Source organism: Ranitomeya variabilis, chromosome 2 (assembly GCF_051348905.1).
Source record: "Ranitomeya variabilis isolate aRanVar5 chromosome 2, aRanVar5.hap1, whole genome shotgun sequence".
Classification (NCBI taxonomy): Eukaryota; Metazoa; Chordata; class Amphibia; order Anura; family Dendrobatidae; genus Ranitomeya; species Ranitomeya variabilis.
This window is the reverse complement of record NC_135233.1, coordinates 802,574,573-802,597,362: the sequence shown is the minus strand read 5'-3', so window position 1 is coordinate 802,597,362 and position 22,790 is coordinate 802,574,573. Positions and strand designations below refer to the sequence as shown.

The 22,790-nt window shown below is 43.6% G+C and overlaps 1 protein-coding gene across 4 annotated transcripts in view; it reads right to left on the bottom strand.

Moving 5' to 3' along the window:
* ASRGL1 (asparaginase and isoaspartyl peptidase 1) overlaps positions 1–22,790 on the bottom strand; it is an 82,102-nt gene that overhangs the window by 56,211 nt on the left and 3,101 nt on the right. The window contains exon 2 of one of the 4 annotated variants that reach the window (XM_077289936.1): positions 13,046–13,187. The exons of the other annotated variants lie outside the window; for them this stretch is intronic. Within the exon in view, the coding sequence (XP_077146051.1) occupies positions 13,046–13,178 (133 nt within the window). The 5' untranslated portion in view covers positions 13,179–13,187. The remainder of the gene's footprint in view (positions 1–13,045; positions 13,188–22,790) is intronic. 4 annotated transcript variants of the gene reach the window in all.

Here is a 22,790-nt window from a genome sequence, read left to right as displayed (position 1 = left end):
CGATCCACAGAAAATGATCTTTATTTCTCAAAGGAGTAGCCCACTTTCAGTCATAAGCATGCCCAGAGCTTCTACAGTCATCGCTCACAGCACTGAGATCAGCAGCTCCAAGCATGCTCCGCCGTGCCCCTCACAGATGCGCTGCAGAGTGAGCTATCAATTAAAATGCCGCAGCATGATAACAGCAGTCACTCACTGTGTATTTAGCCGCAACTCCATGTACAACTCTGTAACTGAAAGCCGGCTGCTGGAACGGTTTTAACATGCAGATTAACCCCATATCTGCAGGTTAACAGCATTTTAGTTTTGCTTTGAAACTGAAGCAGTGGTAATGGTAAGTTTATCAAAGTTCAGCACAATACACGCATTTGTGTTATCCAACAGTGCAGGCTTAATAATTACCAGAGTATTATAGATTGGATTTGAAAAAAAAACAAAAAAAAAACATGAGTGTGTACTTTTTTCAACCTCTGACCCGAAATAAAACATGTTTTACTTATTAGCCTTGGCTACAAACAATGTCGCTGTCAACAAAAATTCCTTAAAGTCATAAGGTGCCACAATAGGGCAGACTTAAGAGATAAAAAATATGGACCGGCACTGCCAATAAAGGTTCTGTGCCATACACCCATAAGTCATTAATTGGGAAGAGGAAACAGGATGGGGTATGCAATGCATCAGTAGCCCAAATAACAAAATAGATAGTATAAAAAATATAGTACGAGACAGCCTGCATGCAAAACCAACAGCAGATCACAAGAAATATAAAGAAAACAATATAGGAGTGATATGAATAGCAAAACAGAAATGGGCATTTAATCTGGTACAAACCCTGGAACAAATAGGCGGGGAGGGAGAAAAGGAAAAAGCCCCACGCATTACGCGAGCACCCTGATGAAGCCACCGTTGCTTGTGACCTACTGGTATATTATAGTCACCCTAAACCAATATTAGTACCGTATTCCTGTACAATTGGATCTTCTGCGGCTTGTAACTTTACGCTTGTATGTGCATTGTTGTGTCTGGCCTCAGGCTACGTTCCCATACTGTGCTTTTGGTGTTGCAGATTTTCTGCATCAGTTCTATACCCATAAAGTAAAATAGGTTACTTGTATTTTTTCTAAAATACAAAACTTATAAGAAAAAAAAAACAACTCACGAAAAACTTATCATGGGAGCGGAGCCTCATTGTGGCTTACTGGGAGTTTGCTCTGATAACTATATACACTATAGAGTCCAGATTACCGCATGTGGAAAAAAAATACTATTTACCTTCTAAATGTTTTTCTTTTCACCATGACCATTTAAAATAATATTTCACACGTTTTTGCTCGTAGGTTGTCTCATTTTGCTATTTGGGGTACTGGTGATACTATCCCCATATCTCTTTACCATAGAGCAGACTCCTCAGTGCTGTTTGTGTCTTGGTCAGTGCAGGCTTGGTTGTAAAATGAGCCAAACATTTATCGTGACAGTTTCAGAAACCTGCCTAACTGTCCAAACCAAGAACAGGCGCTCGCTGCATTAAGGCGGGGCCCATCATTTATATACACCTTATTGTTTCCCCGTCTACCTCCGCCCTTCTCTGGCTCTACGAAGTCAAATCATAGAAGGGGGAGAAGGGGGTTGAGGGAAAAGAAGCAGGCGGGGAGGTGTATATAAATGATAGCCCCCTTGATGCACCGACAGTCTGTACTTGGCTTGAACAGTTAGGCCGGCGTCACACTCAGCGTATGAAAATACGGTCCGTTTTTCACGGCCGTAATACGCAGAAATGTTCCCAAAATAGTGATCCGTATGTCATCCGTAGGCAGGGTGTCGCAGCGCATTTTGCGCATGTCATCCTCCGTATGTAATCCGTACTGCGATATTTCCTCGCAGGCTTGCAAAACCGACATCTAATGGAATTTTGGGCTCAAATGTTCGCTAAAACATACATACCGTATATACTCGAGTATAAGCTGACCCGAGTATAAGCCGACCCCCCTAATTTTGCCACAAAAAACTGGGAAAACTTATTGACTCGAGTATAAGCCTAGGGTGGAAAATGCAGCAGGTACCGGTGAATTTCAAAATTAAAAATAGATACTCCATACCGTTCATTATGGCCCCATAGATGCTCCACATAAAGCTGTGCCACATATAATGCTCTGCACCGTTCATTATGGCCCCATAGATGCTCCACATAAAGCTGTGCCATATATACAATGCTCTGCACCATTGCCCCATAGCTGTGCCATATAGTGCTCTGCACCATTGCCCCATAGCTGTGCCATATAGTGCTCTGCACCATTGCCCCATAGCTGTGCCATATAGTGCTCTGCACCATTGCCCCATAGCTGTGCCATATAGTGCTCTGTCTGCACCATTGCCCCATAGCTGTGCCATATAGTGCTCTGCACCGTCCATTATTGCCCCATAGCTGCTGCTGCAATAAAAAAAAACAAAAAAAAAAACACATACTCACCTGTCTTGCTTGCAGCTCCTCGGCGCCATCTTCCCGGCGTCTCTCCGCACTGACTGATCAGGCAGAGGGCGGCGCGCACACTATATGCGTCATCGCGCCCTCTGCCTGAACAGTCAGAGCGGAGAGACGCCGGGAAGATGGCGCGACGCCCGGCGTGTGGAACGAGGACAGGTGAATATGCGATACTTACCTGCTCCCGGCGTCGCGCTCCTTCCCCCTGCCTGTCTTCGGTGCCGCAGCCTCTTTCTCTATCAGCGGTCACCGGCACCGCTTCATTAGAGAAATGAATAGGCGGCTCCGCCCCTATGGGAGGTGGAGCCGCCTATTCATTTCTCTAATGAGCGGTCCCACGTGACCGCTCAGGGGAAGAGGTTGCGGCACCGAAGACAGTGTGACGGGCAGGGGGAGCGCCAGGAACGCCGGGACTAGGTGAGTATATGACAGTGCTCACCCGCCGACCCCACCACCGATCATGACTCGAGTATAAGCCGAGAGGGGCACTTTCAGCCCAAAAATTTGGGCTGAAAATTTCAGCTTATACTCGAGTATATACGGTACATACATACATACATACTGTATTTATATTTAATTCAGCGCTAGATAGCATAAAAGCCGGTAATTCAATTGCCGGCTTTTCATTTCTCCTTCCCAAACCCGACAGGATAGGAGACATGGTTTACATACAGCAAACCATCTCATATCCTTTTTTTGCATATTCCACACTACTAATGTTAGTAGTGTGTATGTGCAAAATTTGGGCGCTGTAGCTATTAAATTTAAGGGTTAAATTGCGGAAAAAATTGGTGTGGACTCCCGTGCAATTTTCTCCGCCAGAGTGGTAAAGCCAGTGACTGAGGGCAGATATTAATAGCCTAGAGAGGGTCCATGGTTATTGGCTCCCCCTGGCTAAAAACATTTGCCCCCAGCCACCCCAGAAAAGGCACATCTGGAAGTTGCGCCTATTCTGGCACTTGGCCACTCTCTTCCCACTCCCGTGTAGCGGTGGGATATGGGGTAATGAAGGGTTAATGTCACCTTGCTATTGTAAGGTGACATTAAGCCAGGTTAATAATAGAGAGGAGTCAATTATGACACCTATCCATTATTAACCCAATAGTACGAAATGGTTAATAAAACACACATTATTACAAAGTACTTTAATGAAATAAAGACACAGGGTGTTTTAATATTTTATTATACTCTTAATCCACCTGATGACCCTCGTTCTGTAAAAACGGAAAAATAAAAAATCAACAATATCCCATACCTTCCGTCGTTCTGGCACGTCCCACGATGTAAATCCATCTGAAGGGATTAAATCATTTTACACCCAGTAGCTCTGCTAAAGCAGCTGTGCTCGTGGCTGTAAAAATACGGGGAATGAATGGAGTGCAGGGGAATGTCCTATAGTTACCTTTAGTCGCGGTGATGCGCCCTCTGCTGGATGAACTCATATGAACTCAAGCGTGGGAACTTCTAATACATGTTTGTTTACTTCTAATACATGTTTGTTGTTTTTTTAACACCCTTTTTCCTTGTCTTCATAGTGAAGGCGCCCACAACAAGGTTTTTTTATTTTCCTTTTTTCTTTTTTTTTTTTTTTGCTTTTTACATCGCCTATCGGTTGGTTGAACTTGTGTCCCTACTTTGGCTCAATGTTTGGTGTGGTGTTGCACTATAGGCCACACCTCTTTCTGTAACTACACGCCCATTTTCTGGAAAACCACACCCCCTTGTAAGAAACGTCTTATAAGGAGTTAATCGCACATAGCTATGAAAAACAGTTTTCTGGTGCGTTTAGCTTGATATATCTCCAACAATGTGTCCTTACCATTGGAAAGATTAGGTCATTTCCAAAAGCAGAACAGATGTGTTTTTCCACCTGTGTCTATATAAAGGGAAAAAGAAGCACGCCAAACAAGGGATCAATTATAAAAAAAAAATAAATAAAAAAATCACTGTTTTATTAGTTATGTAACAGGACAAAAAGAAACCACATAAAGTTAAGCGCAATAAAAACAGTCAAACGGCTAGATGTGCAAACCACGGCATACCATAATAAATGGGGTTAATGTCTAACCTTCCATGCCTGGTGGAACAGTGCACTGTACACCAAATACTGAAGAACTAATTGCCAAGTCCTAGAATAATGCTGGTTAGAAAATGCAGCAATGAGAAGCGCTGAACAAAAGGAAATTCTTAGCTGAATATGGATATATTGTATATGCTAACCAAGTACCAATGATGCAGTAATACAATAATAATGCAAATGTAAACATTGGATATCAGGAAAACATGACATACTTGGGCCAAAAGATAACATCCAATAAGGCTAAAGTGCAAGGTAAGAAAGCAATGCTCTAGTTCCTGGTGTTAAAGGGAACCTGTCACCCCGTTTTTTCCGTATGAGATAAAAATACTGTTAAATAGGGCCTGAGCTGTGCATTGCAATAGTGTATTTTGTGGACCCCGATTCCCCACCTATGCTGCCAAAATACGTTACCAAAGCAGCCGTTTTCGCCTGTCAATCAGGCTGGTCTGGTCAGATGGGCGTGGTGTCTTCCCCTAGATCTTGCTTAGTTTTCCGTTGGTGGCGTAGTGGTTTGCGCATGCCCAAGGTCCCGAATCCACTGCACAGGGGAGGGAAAAGAGTGCGATCTGCGCTATTTCCCTGGTGATCGGTGGGGGCGGCCATCTTCCTTTGGCCGCGCGTGCGCAAATGGAGCGCTCTGCTGCCCGGGGCTTCAGGAAAATGGCCGCGGGATGCCGCGCGTGCGCAGATGGAGATCGCAGCGGCCATTTTCCTGAAGCAGAGTTCGCATCTCGGCTTCAGGAAAATGGCCGCCGCGATCTCCATCTGCGCACGCGCGGCATCCCGCGGCCATTTTCCTGAAGCCGCGGGCAGCAGAGCGCTCCATCTGCGCACGCGCGGCCACAGGAAGATGGCTGCCCCCACCGATCACCAGGGAAATAGCGCAGATCGCACTCTTTTCCCTCCCCTGTGCAATGGATTCGGGACCTTGGGCATGCGCAAACCACTACGCCACCAACGGAAAACTAAGCAAGATCTGGGGGAAGACACCACGCCCATCTGACCAGACCAGCCTGATTGACAGGCGAAAACGACTACTTTGGTCATGTATTTTGGCAGCATAGGTGGGGAATCGGGGTCCACAAAATACACTATTGTAATGCACAGCTCAGGCCCTATTTAACAGTATTTTTATCTCATACGGAAAAAACGGGGTGACAGGTTCCCTTTAATGGCGCTTCCTGCATGGAGAGCATGCAATAGTGCATCACAGCAGAACACTGCAGGCACAAGAGAATCACCCCTGAGGAAGCCACAAAGCCCGTGGTGAGACACAGGCTGACTCCATTCTTTAGTTTAGATCATGTGTTTCACCAGTCAACCTTGGTGAGGTATAATTTTCTTTTCATTGTGACAGTAGTATCATGCTCTTGTAACCAGCATTATTATACAGTTAAGTCCATATATATTTGGACAGAGACAACATTTTTCTTATTTTGGTTATAGACATTACCACAATGAATTTTAAACAAAACAATTCAGATGCAGTTGAAGTTCAGACTTTCAGCTTTCATTTGAGGGTATCCACATTAATATTGGATGAAGGGTTTAGGAGTTTCAGCTCCTTAACATGTGCCACCCTGTTTTTAAAGGGACCAAAAGTAATTGGACAGATTAAATAATTTTAAATAAAATGTTCATTTTTAGTACTTGGTTGAAAATTCTTTGTTGGCAATGACTGCCTGAAGTCTTGAACTCATGGACATCACCAGACGCTGTGTTTCCTCCTTTTTGATTCTCTGCCAGGCCTTCACTGCAGTGGTTTTTAGTTGCTGTTTGTTTGTGGGCCTTTCTGCCTGAAGTTTAGTCTTTAACAAGTGAAATGCATGCTCAATTGGGTTGAGATCAGGTGACTGACTTGGCCACTCAAGAATATTCCACTTCTTTGCTTTAATAAACTCCTAGGTTTCTGAGACTGTTTTTTCATGACATATTGTACTTCATGTTAGTTGCAAAATTTCATCGATATTACTTGCGATTATTTATGAAAAAAATGGAAATATGGAGAAAATTCTTAAAATTTTGCAATTTTCAAACTTAGAATTTTTATGCCCTTAAATCAGAGAGATATGTCACAAAAAATTACGTCTACTTTACATCAGCACAATTTTGAAAATGTTTTTTCATAGGAAGTTATGAGGGTTCAAAGTTTCTCATTTTACAACACCATTTTTTTTTTTTAGAGACCACATCATATTTGAAGTCACTTTGCGGGTGTACATAACCAAAAATACCCAAAAATGACACCATTCTAAAAACTGCACCCCTCAGGGTGCTCCAAACCACATTCAATAAGTTAATTAACCCTTTACTTGCTTCACAGGAACTGAAGCAATCTGGAAGGAAAAAATTAACATTCCATAAGATCCCTATGGTGATGCGAAAGGATAATTTAACACGGGGTCAAAGACAAGACTTGAAAGAATTAAAATTATTCAAAAATGTAATTATTAAACATGCCAACAAAGGGGGCAACATTGTCCTCTGGCCAACCTCTATGTATGAAAGAGAGGCCTTCAGACAATTGAAAGATCCAGAATGCTACAAGAGGCTATCTTTAATCCTACTATCTCCTTTCAAATTCAATTATTGGTGGAACAGATCTTCTACAACGGTATCATCTCCATTATCATCTCTATTAAGACATTATGAATGGCATTAATCCTGAGTTCCCACGGACACAATGCTTATATATTATGCCCAAGGTACATAACTACCACAAACCCATCAGGCCATCCCATTGTATCCAGCAATGGTGAGCCTCTGTGAGCAGTTCAAAAAATAGAATTATTCTTACCGTTAATTCGGTTTCTAGGAACCTTCCACGACGGCATATGGAGGTTGTCTCTTTGCCCTAATGGGGAACAGGAAACACAGAGGTTAAAAGGACCTCCCACCTCCCACTTGCCAGTGACTTACAACTGAGACCATTGCACTGGTTTACCTTTAAAATCCCAGAACTAATCCAGGAATGTATATTGGGCGGGAAATTAGTGCCGTCGTGGAAGGTTCCTAGAAACCGAATTAACGGTAAGAATAATTCTATTTTCTCTAGTCACCTTCCACGACGGCATATGGAGGAATACCAACTAATTTGGCACTAGGGAGGGACAACGGCCTGGAGTACTTTACGGCCGAAGGCCAAGTCCTTATTGGACAATACATCCAGTCTGTAATGTTTAGAGAAGGTATGGAGTGAAGACCACGTTGCTGCCCTGCAAATCTGCTCCGGAGATGCGCCTGCTCTTTCTGCCCAGGAAACCGATGTAGATCTGGTTGAATGGGCTTTGATCCCTACTGGAGGCAATTTGTTTTGAGCGAGGTAGGCTTCCGTTATAGCTTTCTTGATCCATGTAGCGATGGTACTTTTGGCTACTTTTTTCCCCTTTTGTCCTGAGAGATGGACAAATAGGTTATGATCAATTCTGAACGTGCGGGTGTGGTCCAAGTACTGTAGAAGGATGCGCCGGACATCCAAGGTGTTGAATCTTCTTTCTTCCAGGTTTGCTGGATTGTGGCAAAAGGTTGGTAGAAAAATCTCTTGAGAACGATGAAAGTCAGAGATGACCTTCGGAAGAAAGGATGGATCAAGACGAAGCACAATTGAATCATCTCTTACTAGAAGATACGGTTCTCTTGTAGACAAGGCCTGTAATTCACCAATCCTTCTGGCTGAAGTAATGGCTACCAAGAACACGGCTTTATAAGCTAGGTTTTGTGGAGAACAAGAGGATAGCGGTTCAAAGGGTGGACCTGTCAGACCTTGGAGAACTACATTGAGATCCCATGGGGGAACTATGATTTGTTTTCTAGGATTCATTCTAGTAGCTGATGTCATAAACCTTTTAATCCAGCGATGACTCGCTAAATCTTGATCAAAGACCGAGCTAAGTGCCGAGACTTGTACCTTGAGGGTACTAGGCCTGAGACCTATTTCCAAGCCTTTTTGTAAAAAGTCCAATATGATAGGTATATTAGGCTTGAGAGGGTCTGGAAGGTTAGGCAGACAGAATGAAGAAAACTTTTTCCAAATTTTATTGTAGATGGCGTTGGTTACAGGTTTCCTTGATTTTTGTAGCGTAGCTATGACCGGGATTGATAGTCCTTTAGCTCTTAAAACCTGGGTTTCAGCAACCACGCCGCCAAGCTCCACTTCTGAGGGTCTGGGTGGAGAATGGGACCCTGAGAAAGAAGATCGTGCTTTATCGGCAATATTACTGGCCCATCCACTTGTAGATGGATAATCAGGTTGAACCAACTCCTTTTGGGCCACAATGGAGCTATCAGGATAGTTGGAGTTCTTTCTAGGCGTATCTTCCGTAGAACCTTGGCAAGGATTGGGATTGGCGGAAAAGCATAAGCTAGATGAAACGGCCAATCTTGGGTTAGAGCATCCAACCCCCTGGGATTGCCTCTTGGGTTCAAGGAAAAATAGGTTTCGACCTTTGCGTTCTGGTGAGAGGCGAAGAGGTCGACGTCTGGATGACCCCATCTGTGTACCAACATGTTGAATGTTTGAGGATCCAGGCTCCACTCGCCAGGATGGATTTCCTGTCGGCTTAGGTAGTCTGCCTGAATATTTGTAGTTCCCTTGAGGTGGATTGCTGTCAGGGATAGTAGGTGCTTTTCAGCCCAAGAAAAGATTCGAGCGGAGATCTTTATTAGACTGAGGGTTCTTGTACTGCCCTGGTGCCTGATATGGGCCACCGTGGTCATGTTGTCCGAGTATATCTGTACATGTTGACCCGAAATCTGACGACTTGCCGCTAGCAGGGTCTCTTCCACAGCTTTGAGCTCCCTGAAATTTGATGATTTCTCGGAAATCGATTGACTCCACTGGCCCTGATAGGGGACATGGTCTACTATGGCTCCCCAGCCCCTCTTGCTGGCATCTGTTTTGATGGTGGTTAGAGGGGACTGAATCCAGGATACTCCTTTCAGAAGGTTCCTGGGTTTCATCCACCATGTTAAAGAGGCTTTCACTCTGCCCGGAGTGTGGATCCTCTTGGTAAGAGTGCCAGGTCGACCATCCCAGTTGTCTAGAATGTGGGCTTGAAGAGTCCTTGAGTGAGCTTGAGCCCAACAGCGACATTCCCTCTCGCAGAGTAGGGGACCTCATTTCTTTGAACTTCCTGATTTTTGTTAGGAGGGGAAGTCTGTGATCGTCCGGGAGGAAGGACATTTGTCTTGCTGAGTCCAGCATTACTCCTAGAAATCTCCTGGTTTTTGCAGGTTGAAGCTGAGATTTTTGTAGGTTTGGAATCCAACCTAGGGATCTCAGAACGTCTAGGGTGGTAGACACATGGGATATCAGGGTTGTCTCGGTGGAAGCTACTATCATAAGGTCGTCCAGATAGGGCACTATACAGACACCTTGTTTTCGGATGAATGACACTACTTCTGCCATCACCTTGGAGAACACCCTCGGTGCTGATGAAATGCCGAAGGGAAGGACTCCAAACTGATAGTGCTCCACCCGATGACTCCCCTGTATCGCAAACCTGAGATATTTCTTGTGTCTCGGGTGAATAGGGATGTGGAAATACGCATCCTTGAGATCGATGGTAGCCATAAAAGAGTGATGTTCTATCAGAGGAATCGCAGATCTTATGGACTCCATCTTGAATTTGCGATACTTCACGTGCTGGTTCAGACCCTTTAAGTTTATAATAATCCGGACGTCTCCCGAAGGTTTGGGGACCAGGAAGAGTCGGGAGTAGTGACCTTTTCCCCACTCTGATTGTGGGACTGGGGAAATTACATTTGATTTGATCAGGTCTCTGAGACCTAAAGACAATAGGCTGCGATCCCTTGATGATGGAAGGGAAGTGACTTTTAGACCCCGAGGTGGGGGAGAAATTAACTCTATTAACAGGCCCTCCTTGATGATATTGAGAACCCAGTGGGAGCTGGTGATATCCTCCCACTGATCCACATATCTTGAGAGTCTTCCCCCCACCGGGTCGGAGTCATTGTTTGTCCTGCTGGGACTGTTGCTGCTGCTGTTGCGGGACAAAAATATTCTTTCCCCTACCCTTTGCATAGCTCCACCTGCCGGTTTTTCCTTTGCCTCTTGCTTGAGAGGGCTGAGGTTGTGGGCCACGAAAAAAACGTTTCCTAGGCTGTTTTTGCTCGGGGAGCGCTTTCTTTTTGTCGGTGGCTTTATCGAGAATATCGTCTAGGGCAGGACCAAAGACGTAGTCTCCTTTAAAGGGTATGGTGCAGAGTTTAGATTTAGAGGTAATATCCCCACTCCATAGTTTAAGCCAGAGGGCTCTTCTGGCAGAGTTGGAAAGTACCAGGGATCTGGCGGCGACTCTTACAGATTCCAGAGAAGCGTCCGCCAAATACCCTGTAGCTTTGTGCAGAATGGGTAGGGAATCCAATATCTCGCCTCTTGAGGTACCTTGAGATACGTGATTCTCTAATTTTTCGAGCCAGCAGGAGAGGGCTCTTGCCACACAGGTGGAGGCGACGTTAGCCTTAAGGACAGATGCAGAAGTTTCCCATGATTTTCTGAGGAGACTTTCAATTTTTCTATCCATGGGATCCTTCAATTGAGAAGAATCCTCAAAGGGGAGTGCAGTTCGCTTGGCGACTCTAGCCACCTGAACATCGACCTTGGGAATATCTAATTTAAGGTCGTCCTCAAGCAGAAATCTGTGCTTCATTTCTGAAGGGGTACTGAGACGCCTCTCAGGTAGTTCCCATTCCTGATTAATCATACTGATAATATTGGGATGAACTGGGAAGCCCACTCTCTTCTCCGATGAAAGACCACCAAACATCTGATCCTGTATGGACTGCGGTACAGGTTCCTCTTCTAGTCCCATGGTATTACGTACGGCAGAGACTAGATCCTCAATATAGTCTGAGGAAAAAAGGTACTTCCTGACCTCAGCTTTAGGTGATCTTGGATCCTCCCAACCCACAGATGAGGCATGAGAGAGGTCCGAATCAGAGTCGGATTCCACAACCTGAATCTTCCTCTTCTTAGCCGGGGAATGAGGTTGTGGTTGCGGAGATGGAGGTGGGGGTGGAGGTGTAAAAGCTGCCAGAGAAGATTGTACCTCCTGTTTCACCAGTGAGCGAATCTCATCCAGCAATGATGGCTGTTCAGCTCTTATTATTCTGTCGGTACATGACTGACAGAGTTTCTTGTCCCAGTTAAGAGGATATTTAGTGGAACAGATAGGGCACTTTTTCCTATAGGCACCTTTGGGGGCAGGTTTTTCTCCCTGAAATATATAAGGGAGAGAGGGGTGAGGACTTCAAACCCCTGCTACACTCCTCCCGGATCCCATCCCTGCAACACTTACAGAGGCAGGGGTGGCGCTGGGCTCCGCAGATACGGGGCATGAAGAACCATCCATACTGAAGGAGATAGCCTTACCTCAGTGGTGGTTCAGCAGGCTTTTATGGACGCCGTCCTAGCACCTGCTCCAGCGATTAATCCCCCTCCCCCTCCAGGATCCAGGTGAGGGAGCTGTGCGGTCCGATACGCCGGCCGGCGAAACCCGGAAGTACCGGCTTCTGAGTGTATGAAGAAACCGGAAGTGACGCGCGCGAACCGCCGTCGTCACTTCCGGAACGCTGAGCCGGCAGCATGGAGGAGGACGACGCCGGGCAGCTCCAGGGGGAGCCCGGTCAGGGAACCCAGGCCTGCTTTGCCCTCGTGGGGGCGCGGGAAGGCCGGGAGGGGGTCCCGAGGACCTGTGAGCAGGACGACGGGAGCAGCACAAGGAGGAGGCCAGAGGCGACCATCCGCTGCCCGGCTAGACAGGCAGCGCCTGCAATTAAGGTACCATAGCCACCGGCCACTACAGCACATGAAGAAAACCTCTCCCTGTCCCATGGGGAACAGGAAAGACACTGGCAAGTGGGAGGTGGGAGGTCCTTTTAACCTCTGTGTTTCCTGTTCCCCATTAGGGCAAAGAGACAACCTCCATATGCCGTCGTGGAAGGTGACTAGAGAAAAATTCCTCGATTTTCATTTGAAACCTTTGGTGCATTCCCTTCCATCATATATCAAGGACACAGGAGATGTTTTGAGGAAAGTGGAGGGCATTCCCCTTGAAGAAAACATACGGTATGGTTGGTAACTCTCGACATCAAATCGCTGTACACGTTGATTCGAAATTACGATGGCATTGCATCCATAAGAAAATTTCTGTATATGACCACCATGGAACATGGTTTCATTGAATTTTTGATATCCCTTCTAGAATATGCCCTTACGCATAATATCTTAGTTTTTAAAGAGACCCTGTACCTTCAATTACAAGGGACTGCCATGGGGGCTGCCTTTGCGCCATCATATACAAACTCATTCTTGGGCTCCTGGGACAGGATGATATTTCTGTCTAATGCCAGGTCTCCTCATAGATTCATTTTATAGAGGACATCATCATCTGGCAACGCTCTGAAGTGGACCAATTAACTTTTACTCAGTGTCTAAATCATAATGACTTAAATATTAAACTTACATGTAATTACAGTCAGTTTAGCATTGATGTCCTGGATACTAGAATCTACAAGGACAGTGATGGATCCCAACTCACAGAAGTATTCAGGAAATAAACTGCAGTCAACTCGCCTCTGCATGCCACCTCTTCTCATCCTAAACCACTGAAAACAGTATCCCTTTTAGTCAGTTCCTCAGAAAGAAAAGAATATGTTCAAATGATACTTTTGAGACACAGGCCTCAGATTTAGCACAACGATTTCTTCAGAGATGCTATTCCAACCGCATTATCCAGCAAAGCTGGTTGAGAGCTCGTAATAAGGGCAGAAAAGATTTACTAACACATGAAAATAAAAAACAGACCTCGGACTTCATGGAGGGGAGATTCATCTCTACCTACAATGAGAAATGGAGTGAAATGCCCTTTCTATATTCTGGAACATTATCAAGAGCGATGCGGTATTAGCCAAAAACACCACAGCATTACCAATTATCACTTATAGAAGAACCCAAAATCTGAGGGATCTTTTGATTCACAGTCATCACAAAGGAGCAAACATTGAACATTCGTTTGGATCAAGGGGCCCTAGACGGGGTTTCTTTCCTTGAAAAAATTTTGTGGAGTGTGCAAACATGGATAGGGCTTTTGACTTCAAATCCAGTAATGGTGATAAAACTTTCCGTATCACCCACCACATAAAATAGTCCGTCATGCAGGTGATCTCTACTATGCTTCCTGTCCATGTTCTAAGATATATGTTGGGATGACATCAAGACTACAGTTGAGCGGTTGATCAGCTGATTGGTGCCACAGATGCATGTGTCGCGGCTGTGTCACAGTCACAGCACAGGCATGGAGAAACGCGAAATGGCCGTCGTCCCCTTTTCTCTCTCCGCACATGCCTCCGCACCTAGCAATCCACTTCTAATGTCCTGTGATTGATGGATTAAAGGACTTTTTTCACAAACACTACCGATGAGTGCCGCATACTTTCTCTATTTTTATGAATAAGTGTTGATAAATGCATAGAACCTTGAATCCAAGCTTCTGAAGCTGGAAAGCTTACGTATGGGTGTATCACCCTCTGTCAAAGGGATTGAAGTTCAGTACACTGGTGTCGCTATTCACTAATCTACTGGAGTTAACATTCATTTTTTTATTGCATTTTATTCCACTTTTGTTCAGCTGTATGATAATAAAGTAACATGTTTTGCCTCATTATTTATTTATTTTTCTTATGGTGTTCCCTGATCGGATTAATTACTGGGACAGTTTGATAGGTCATGTCGTTCCGGACGTGGCGATATCAAATATGTCCTTTTATTGTTTGTTTTTATTTTTATTTTTTTTATCATAACATTTTTTATTTATGGGTCCAATACATTTTTAATTTCTTTTTAATTATGTTGTGATTTTTAAAAATATCTTTACAACTTTGAATTTTTATTTTATTTTTTTACTTTTCTAGCTGTTATAAAGCATTCAATGAATGAGCATTTGAATGCTTTATAACCTGTCAGTCCTGCAGATGCAAGTCAGTTAGCACGGTAGCCTTTTTAAAGCACGGTGCGCATATGTTCTCAAAATCAAATTCACCTTACATGAATTGTTGAGGCACAATGGAAAAAACACAGCTTATGCAATCTGAAAATACAGCTTCAACCCCTTAACCCCCAGAGCTTTTTTCGGTTTTGCGTTTTCGTTTTTCACTCCCCTCCTTGCCAGAGCCATAACCTTGTTATTATTGGCCATCAATATGGCCATGTGGTGGCTAATTTTTTTGCGGGACGAGTTGTACTTTTGATTGGTTTTAGCATGTCGTGTACTAGAAAACGGGAAAAAAATTCCAAGCGTGGTGAAATTGCAAAAAAAAGTGCAATCCCACACTTGTTTTTTATTTGGCTTTTTTGCTCGGTTCACTAAATGCTAAAACTGATCTGTCATTATGATTCTCTAGGTTATTACGAGTTCATAGACACCTAACATGTTAAGGTTCTTTTTTATCTAAGTGGTGAAAAAAAATTCCAAAAACTTTGCTAAAAAAAAAAAATTAAAATGCACAAATATTCCAAGACAAGTGGCATCTCCATTTTTGGGGATCTCGGGTCGGGTGAGGTGATGGCTTATTTTTTGCGAGCTGACGCTTCAATGATACCGTTTTGGTGCAGATACGATCTTTTGATCGCCCATTATTGCATTTTAATGCAATGTCGTGGCGACCAAAAAAAAACTTAATTCTGGAGTTAATTTTTTTCTCGCTTAGCGATCAGATTAATTCTTTTTTATTGATAGATCGGGTGATTCTGAATGCAGCGATACCAAATATGTGTAGGTTTGATTTTTTTATCCTTTTATTTTGAATGGGGCGAAAGGAGGGGGTGATTTGAACTTTTTTTTTTTTTAAACATTTTTTTTTTTTTTTTAACTCTTGCCATGCTTCAATAGCCTCTCTGGGAGGCTAGAAGCTGGCATAACCTGATCGGCTCTGCTACATAGGAGCGATGCTCAGATCAACTTCTACACTGTGTGCAGAATTATTAGGCAAGTTGTATTTTAGAGGATTACACTGGTCAACAGCATTTTTGGTGCCAAAGATATTTCATCGAATTTAGGGTATTTTTGGGGTGCTGATTCTGAATATGTCATCAGTTTTGCCAGATTGGCTCAAGTTTTTGAGATTTTTGGTATCTTATTTATAGCACTTGTTGGTAAATGCGACGCATCATCTCATTAATTTCTTTGGATTAGTACTTGAACTGAGCAGTTCTCAATATAGTTTTGTGTTAATTAGTGTTCTAAAAGTTTGTTCATAGCTTGATTTTTGCACTAACTTTATGTTGTTGTCTGTTTTCCAGTGAAAAGCATGAACTCATCAAGAAGAAGTTGTCTTAACGATCCAGACTCATTCTGTTACATTTGTGGTGAATACACACTGCCAAAACATAGAAGAAACATAACAGACTTCGTAAAAAAAGTGTATTTTGCCTATTTTGGGGTTATGCTTGGGGACCAAGACAAGTTTTGGGCACCACACATAGTGTGCAAAGCATGTATCGAATTATTACGAAAATGGAGCAAAGGACAAAGAAAAAGCTTCAAATTTGGTGTTCCAATGGTGTGGAGAGAGCCAAAAAATCATCATGATGACTGTTATTTATGGTAAACACAGGTACAGGCACATCTTCACAATGAGGGACAGGCCTTCTTGCAGATTCCAGGTTACTCCCATTTTCGTTTCTTATGCTTATTGAATCCTTGCACTTGCACTGCACAGAAATAACAGTCATCATGATGATTTTTTGGCTCTCTCCACACCATTGGAACACCAAATTTGAAGCTTTTTCTTTGTCCTTTGCTCCATTTTCGTAATAATTCGATACATGCTTTGCACACTATGTGTGGTGCCCAAAACTTGTCTTGGTCCCCAAGCATAACCCCAAAATAGGCAAAATACACTTTTTTTACGAAGTCTGTTATGTTTCTTCTATGTTTTGGCAGTGTGTATTCACCACAAATGTAACAGAATGAGTCTGGATCGTTAAGACAACTTCTTCTTGATGAGTTCATGCTTTTCACTGGAAAACAGACAACAACATAAAGTTAGTGCAAAAATCAAGCTATGAACAAACTTTTAGAACACTAAGTAACACAAAACTATATTGAGAACTGCTCAGTTCAAGTACTAATCCAAAGAAATTAATGAGATGATGCGTCGCATTTACCAACAAGTGCTATAAATAAGATACCAAAAATCTCAAAAACTTGAGCCAATCTGGCAAAACTGATGACATATTCAGAATCAGCACCCCAAAAATACCCCAAATTCATTAAAATATTTTGGACACCAGAAAAAAAATTTTTTTTTGTTGACCTGTGTTATTTTTATCATTGATCAACAACTATGTTCTCAACCAACCCAAAAGACTCAAATATCAAAGCTTAATATTTTTGGAAGTTGGAGTGGGTTTTTTTTTAGATTTGGCTATCTTAGAAGGATATGTTTGTGCAGGTAACTATTACTGTGCAGAATTATTAGGCAACTTTATAAAAACCAAATCTATTCCCATCTCACTTGTTTATTATCACCAGGTAAACCAATATAACTGCAAAAAATTTAGAAATAAACATTTCTGACATGCAAAAACAAAACCCAAAAAAGTTAGCAACCAATATAGCCACCTTTCTTTATGACACTCAACAGCCTTCCATCCATAGATTCTGTGAGTTGCTTGATCTGTTTACGATCCACATTGCGTGCAGCAGCCACCACAGCCTCCCAGACACTGTTCCGAGAGGTGTACTGGTTTCCCTCCCTGTAGATCTCACATTTTATGAGGGACCACAGGTTCTCTATGGGGTTCAGATCAGGTGAACAAGGGGGCCATGTAGTTATTTTTTCTTCTTTGAGACCTTTACTGGCCAGCCACGCTGTGGAGTAGTTGGAGGCATGTGATGGAGCATTGTCCTGCATGAAAATCATGTTTTTCTTGAACGATACAGACTTCTTCCTGTACCACTGCTCGAAGAAGCTGTCTTCCAGAAACTGGCAGTAGGTCTGGGAGTTGAGCTTCACTCCATCCTCAACCCGAAAAGGTCCCACAAGTTCATCTTTGATGATACCAGCCCATACCAGTACCCCACCTCCATCTTGCTGGCGTCTGAGTCGGAGCTCTCTGCCGTTACTGATCCAGCCTCTGGCCCATCCATCTGATCCATCAAGAGTCACTCTCATTTCATCAGCCCATAAAACCTTTGAAAAGTCAGTCTTAAGATATTTCTTGGCCCAGTCTTGACGTTTTATCTTATGTTTCTTGTTCAAAGGTGGTCGTTTTTCAGCCTTCCTTACCTTGGCCATGTCCCTGAGTATCGCACACCGTGTGCTTTTTGTTACTCCAGTAAAGTTGCAGCTCTGAAATATGGCAAAGCTGGTGGCAAATGGCATCTTGGCAGCTTCACGCTTGATTTTCCTCAATTCATGGGCAGTTATTTTGCGCCTTTTTTGCCCAACACGCTTCTTGCGACCCTGTTGGCTATTTGCCATGAAACGCTTGATTGTTCGGTGATTATGCTTCAAAAGTTTGGCAATTTCTAGACTGCTGCATCCCTCTGCAAGACATCTCACAACTTTGGACTTTTCAGAGCCCATCAAATCTCTCTTCTGACCCATTTTGTCAAAGGAAAGGAAGTTGCCTTATAATTAAGCACACCTTATATAGGGTGTTGATGTCATTAGACAACACCCCTCCTCATTACAGAGATGCACATCACCTGATTTACTTAATTGGTAGTTGGCTCTCAAGCCTGAACAGCTTGGAGTAGGACAACATGTATAAAAAGTATCATGTGATCAAAATACAACTTGCCGAATAATGCTGCACACAGTGTATATAGCAGATTTACTGCATTGTTATGAGCGCCGACCACAGGGTGGCGATCACAGCAATCTGGCATCAACAACCATAGAGGTCTTCAGGAGACCTCTGGTTGTTGCGCCAACGCACCGATGACTCCCAATCACGTGACAGGGGTCACCGGTGCACTTGACAGCGGCATTTAACTAGTTCATAGTGGCAGGTGGATCGCGATTCCACCCGTCGCTATTGCGGGCACATGTCAGCTGTACAAAACCGCTGACATGTCCCGGCTTTTATGCAGGCTCACTGGGACAGTTTTATAGTTCGGTCGTTCCGTACATGGCGATATCAAATGTGCCCTTTTATTGTTTGTTTTGATGCGGAGCCCGCGTCAAAGCAGGGGATCTGCCATCAGACGTACTACTCCGTCTGATGGCAGAAAGGGGTTTTACCATGGACATAAGTTCATTTTAATCAATAGATCTTGGAATAATAATAATTTCCACAATTGGATGTTTTTAATAAAATGTTCCTGTGCCGAGATAATCTTAGGCTGCTTTCACACATCAGATTTTTTGTTTCAGGCACAATCCAGCAAATCCCGAAAAAAACGGATCCGTTTTTTCTACACGCCGGATCCGTTTTCTTCCCATAGAGTTGTATTAGCGCCGGTTTGTGCCTGAAGGACATGCATTTCATCCGTTTTGTGCTGGATCCGTCCCTTCAGGCTTTTTTGCCGGACACACAAAACGTCCCCTGCAACGTTCACGTTCTCTCTCTCTCTCTCTCTCTCTCCTGCCTGTTTTAAAACAATGTTTCTTTCTTTGAAGTAAATCAGCTGTGTTATACACCAGTTATTGATTAAAATGCACTTTTGATAGTGGGAAGACACCTTTAACCCCCTTCATCCCTCAATGCTGTTTTCACTTCCTGACCAGTGTCATTTTATGAAGCAACAACTCTGGAACGCATCAACGGATCCCACTGATTTGGAGACTGTTTTCAGTACATATTGTACTTTATGATAGTGGAAACATTTTTTCGATATGACTCGTTTATTTGTGAAAAAAACGGAAATTTTTAGAGTTTAGCAATTTTCAAACTTTGAGACTGTGTGCACACGTTGCGGATTTTTCGCGTTTAAGCGGGTTTTTTTTCGTTATAAAAACGCATAAAAAAACGCATACATATGCACCCCATCATTTAGAATGAATTCCGCAATTTTTGTGCATATGTTGAATTTTTTTCTGCGAAAAAAAAGCATCGCGGAAAAAAACGCAGCATGTTAATTAATTTTGCAGATTTTTTGCAGATTTACCACTATATTATTGCATCCTAGAACCTCCAGAAAAATCCGCAAAAAAAAAACGCGCAAAAAAATCTGCATGCGGATTTCTTAGAAAAAAGGAAAATCCAGCTCAACGAAATAGTGAAAAAAACGTGTCGTTCCTTTATTCACTTCAATAATATATGTGGAGGATAAAAACATCAGCAACAACAGAAATAAAAACAGTATCAACGCGTTTCTGGTGACAGAGCACCCTTAATCATGATTAAGGGTGCTCTGTCACCAGAAACGCGTTGATACTGTTTTTATTTCTGTTGTTGCTGATGTTTTTATCCTCCACATATATTATTGAAGTGAATAAAGGAGCGACACGTTTTTTTCACTATTTCGTTGAGCTGGATTTTCCTTTTTTCTTTGATCCCTCCACGCCCTGACACAGCGGTTCCGTGCTCCGAATATTCAGAGATGTCAACTATGGTGAGCTGGACTTTGCTTTGTTTTATTATATATGCGGACTTCTTGCAGAAAATGTTTGGTTTTGTTCAGGAATTTTCTGCTAGAAATCCTGACGTGTGCACATAGCCTTAATTTCTATGTCTTCAAATCAGCGAGCTATATCACACAAATTAGTTAAACAACATTTCCCACATGTCTACTTTACATCAGCACAATTGTAGAAACCATTTCATTTTTTGCTAAGAAATTAGAAGGGTAAGGCCCCTTTCACACATCAGTTTTTTTGCCATCAGTTGCATTCCGTTGAATTTTGAAAAAAAACGGATCCAGTGACTGATGCCGCCAGATCCGTTTTTTTCTCATAGACTAGTACAGCGCATGTCGTGTCTCCCCTCTTTGATGCAGGGCTCCGGCGGTGAGCCCACATCAAAGTCGCAACATGTCAGCTGTTTTGTACAGCTGACATGTGCGCGCAATAGTGGCGGGTGAAATAGTGATTCACCTGCCGCTATTAACCTGTTAAATGCTGCTGTCAAACGATGACAGCGGCATTTAGCTACCGCTTCCGGCCGCACAGCCGGAAATGAGCGCATCGCCGACCCACGTCACATGATCGGGGGTCAGCGATGCATCAGGATGGTAACCCTTGAGGTCCTTGAGACCTCTATGGTTACTGATGCAGGCCTGCTGTGAGCGCCACCCTGTGGTCGGTGCTCATAGCAAGCCTGCAATTCAGCTACATAGGAGCGATCTGATGATCGCTGCTATGTAGCTGAGCCGATCAAGTGGTGCCAGGCTATTGAAGCATGGCAAAAGTAAGAAAAATGTTTTTAAAAATGTGAAAAAAATATAAAAGTTTAAATCACCCCCCTTTCTCCCCATCCAAAATAAAACAATAATAAAAAAAACCCTACACATATTTGGTATGGCCGCGTTCAGAATCGCCCGATCTATCAATAACAAAAAGCATTAACCTGATCGCTAAACAGCGTAGCGAGAAAAAAATTCGAAATGCCAGAATTACGTTTTTATGGTCGCCGTGACACTGCATTAAAATGCAATAACAGGCGATCAAAAGAATATATCTGCACAAACGTGGTATCAATAAAAACGTCAGCTCGGCACGCATAAAATAAGAACTCACCCGACCCCAGAACACGAAAAATGGAGACGCTACGGGTATTGGAAAATGCCGCATTTTTTTAAGCAAAGTTTTGAATTTTTTTCACCACTTAGATGAAAAATAACCTAGACATGTTAGGTGTCTATGAACTCGTAATGACCTGGAGAATCATAGTATCAGGTCAGTTTTAGCATTTAGTGAACCTAGCAAAAAGCCAAACAAAAACCATGTGTGGGATTGCACTTTTTTTTGCAATTTCACCACACTTGGAATTATTTTCCAGTTTTCTAGTACAATACATGGAAAAACCAATGGTGGTGTTCAAAAGTACAACTTGTCCCGCAAAAAATAAGCCCTCACATGGTCATATTGACGGAAAAATAAAAAAGTTATGGCTCTGGGAAGGAGGGGAGCAAAAAACGAAAACACAAAAACAAAAAAGGGCCACGGAGGGAAGGGGTTAAACAGAGCATGCTCCGATTTTTTTAGAATACAATTAACTGGATGAGCTAGTCGGATCTGTTGCATCAGTTTTTCACAATCTCCGTTTTTTTCAAAATTCAACAGATTGCGACTGACGGCAAAAAACTGATGTGTGAAAGGGGCCTTAAAAGTTCACCAGCAAATTCTCATGTTGACAACAAAATTTACAAAACCATTATTTTATTTTTTTTAGGGATCCCCTGACATTTGGAACTGTGCATGTTATTCCATATTGACAACTGTGCCCAGTGTAAATGGGAAAATTACACCACTGACTGACCAGGGCACGTGTGTGATGACAAGCCGCACGCAGAGGACAGGACACCACTGACTGACCAGGGCACGTGTGTGTGACAAGCCGCACGCACAGGACAGGACACCACTGACTAACCAGGGGACGTGTGTGTGACAAGCCGCACGCACAGGATAGGACACCGACTGACCAGGGGAAATGTGTGTGACAAGCCGCACGCACAGGACAGGACACCACTGACTGACCAGGGCACGTGTGTGTGTGACAAGCCGCACGCACAGGACAGGACACCACTTACTGACCAGGGCACGTGTGTGATGACAAGCCGCACGCACAGGACAGGACACCACTGACTGACCAGGGCACGTGTGTGTGACAAGCCGCATGCACAGGACAGGACACCACTGACTGACCAGGGCACTTGTGTGTGACAAGCCGCACGCACAGGATAGGACACCACTGACTGACCAGGGCACTTGTGTGTGACAAGCCGCACGCACAGGATAGGACACCGACTGACCAGGGGAAATGTGTGTGACAAGCCGCACGCACAGGACAGGACACCACTGACTGACCAGGGCACGTGTGTGTGACAAGCCGCACGCACAGGAGACCACTGACTGACCAGGGCACGTGTGTGATGACAAGCCGCACGCAGAGGACAGGACACCACTGACTGACCAGGGCACGTGTGTGTGACAAGTCGCACGCACAGGACAGGACACCACTGACTAACCAGGGGACGTGTGTGTGACAAGCCACACGCACAGGATAGGACACCACTGACTGACCAGGGCACGTGTGTGTGA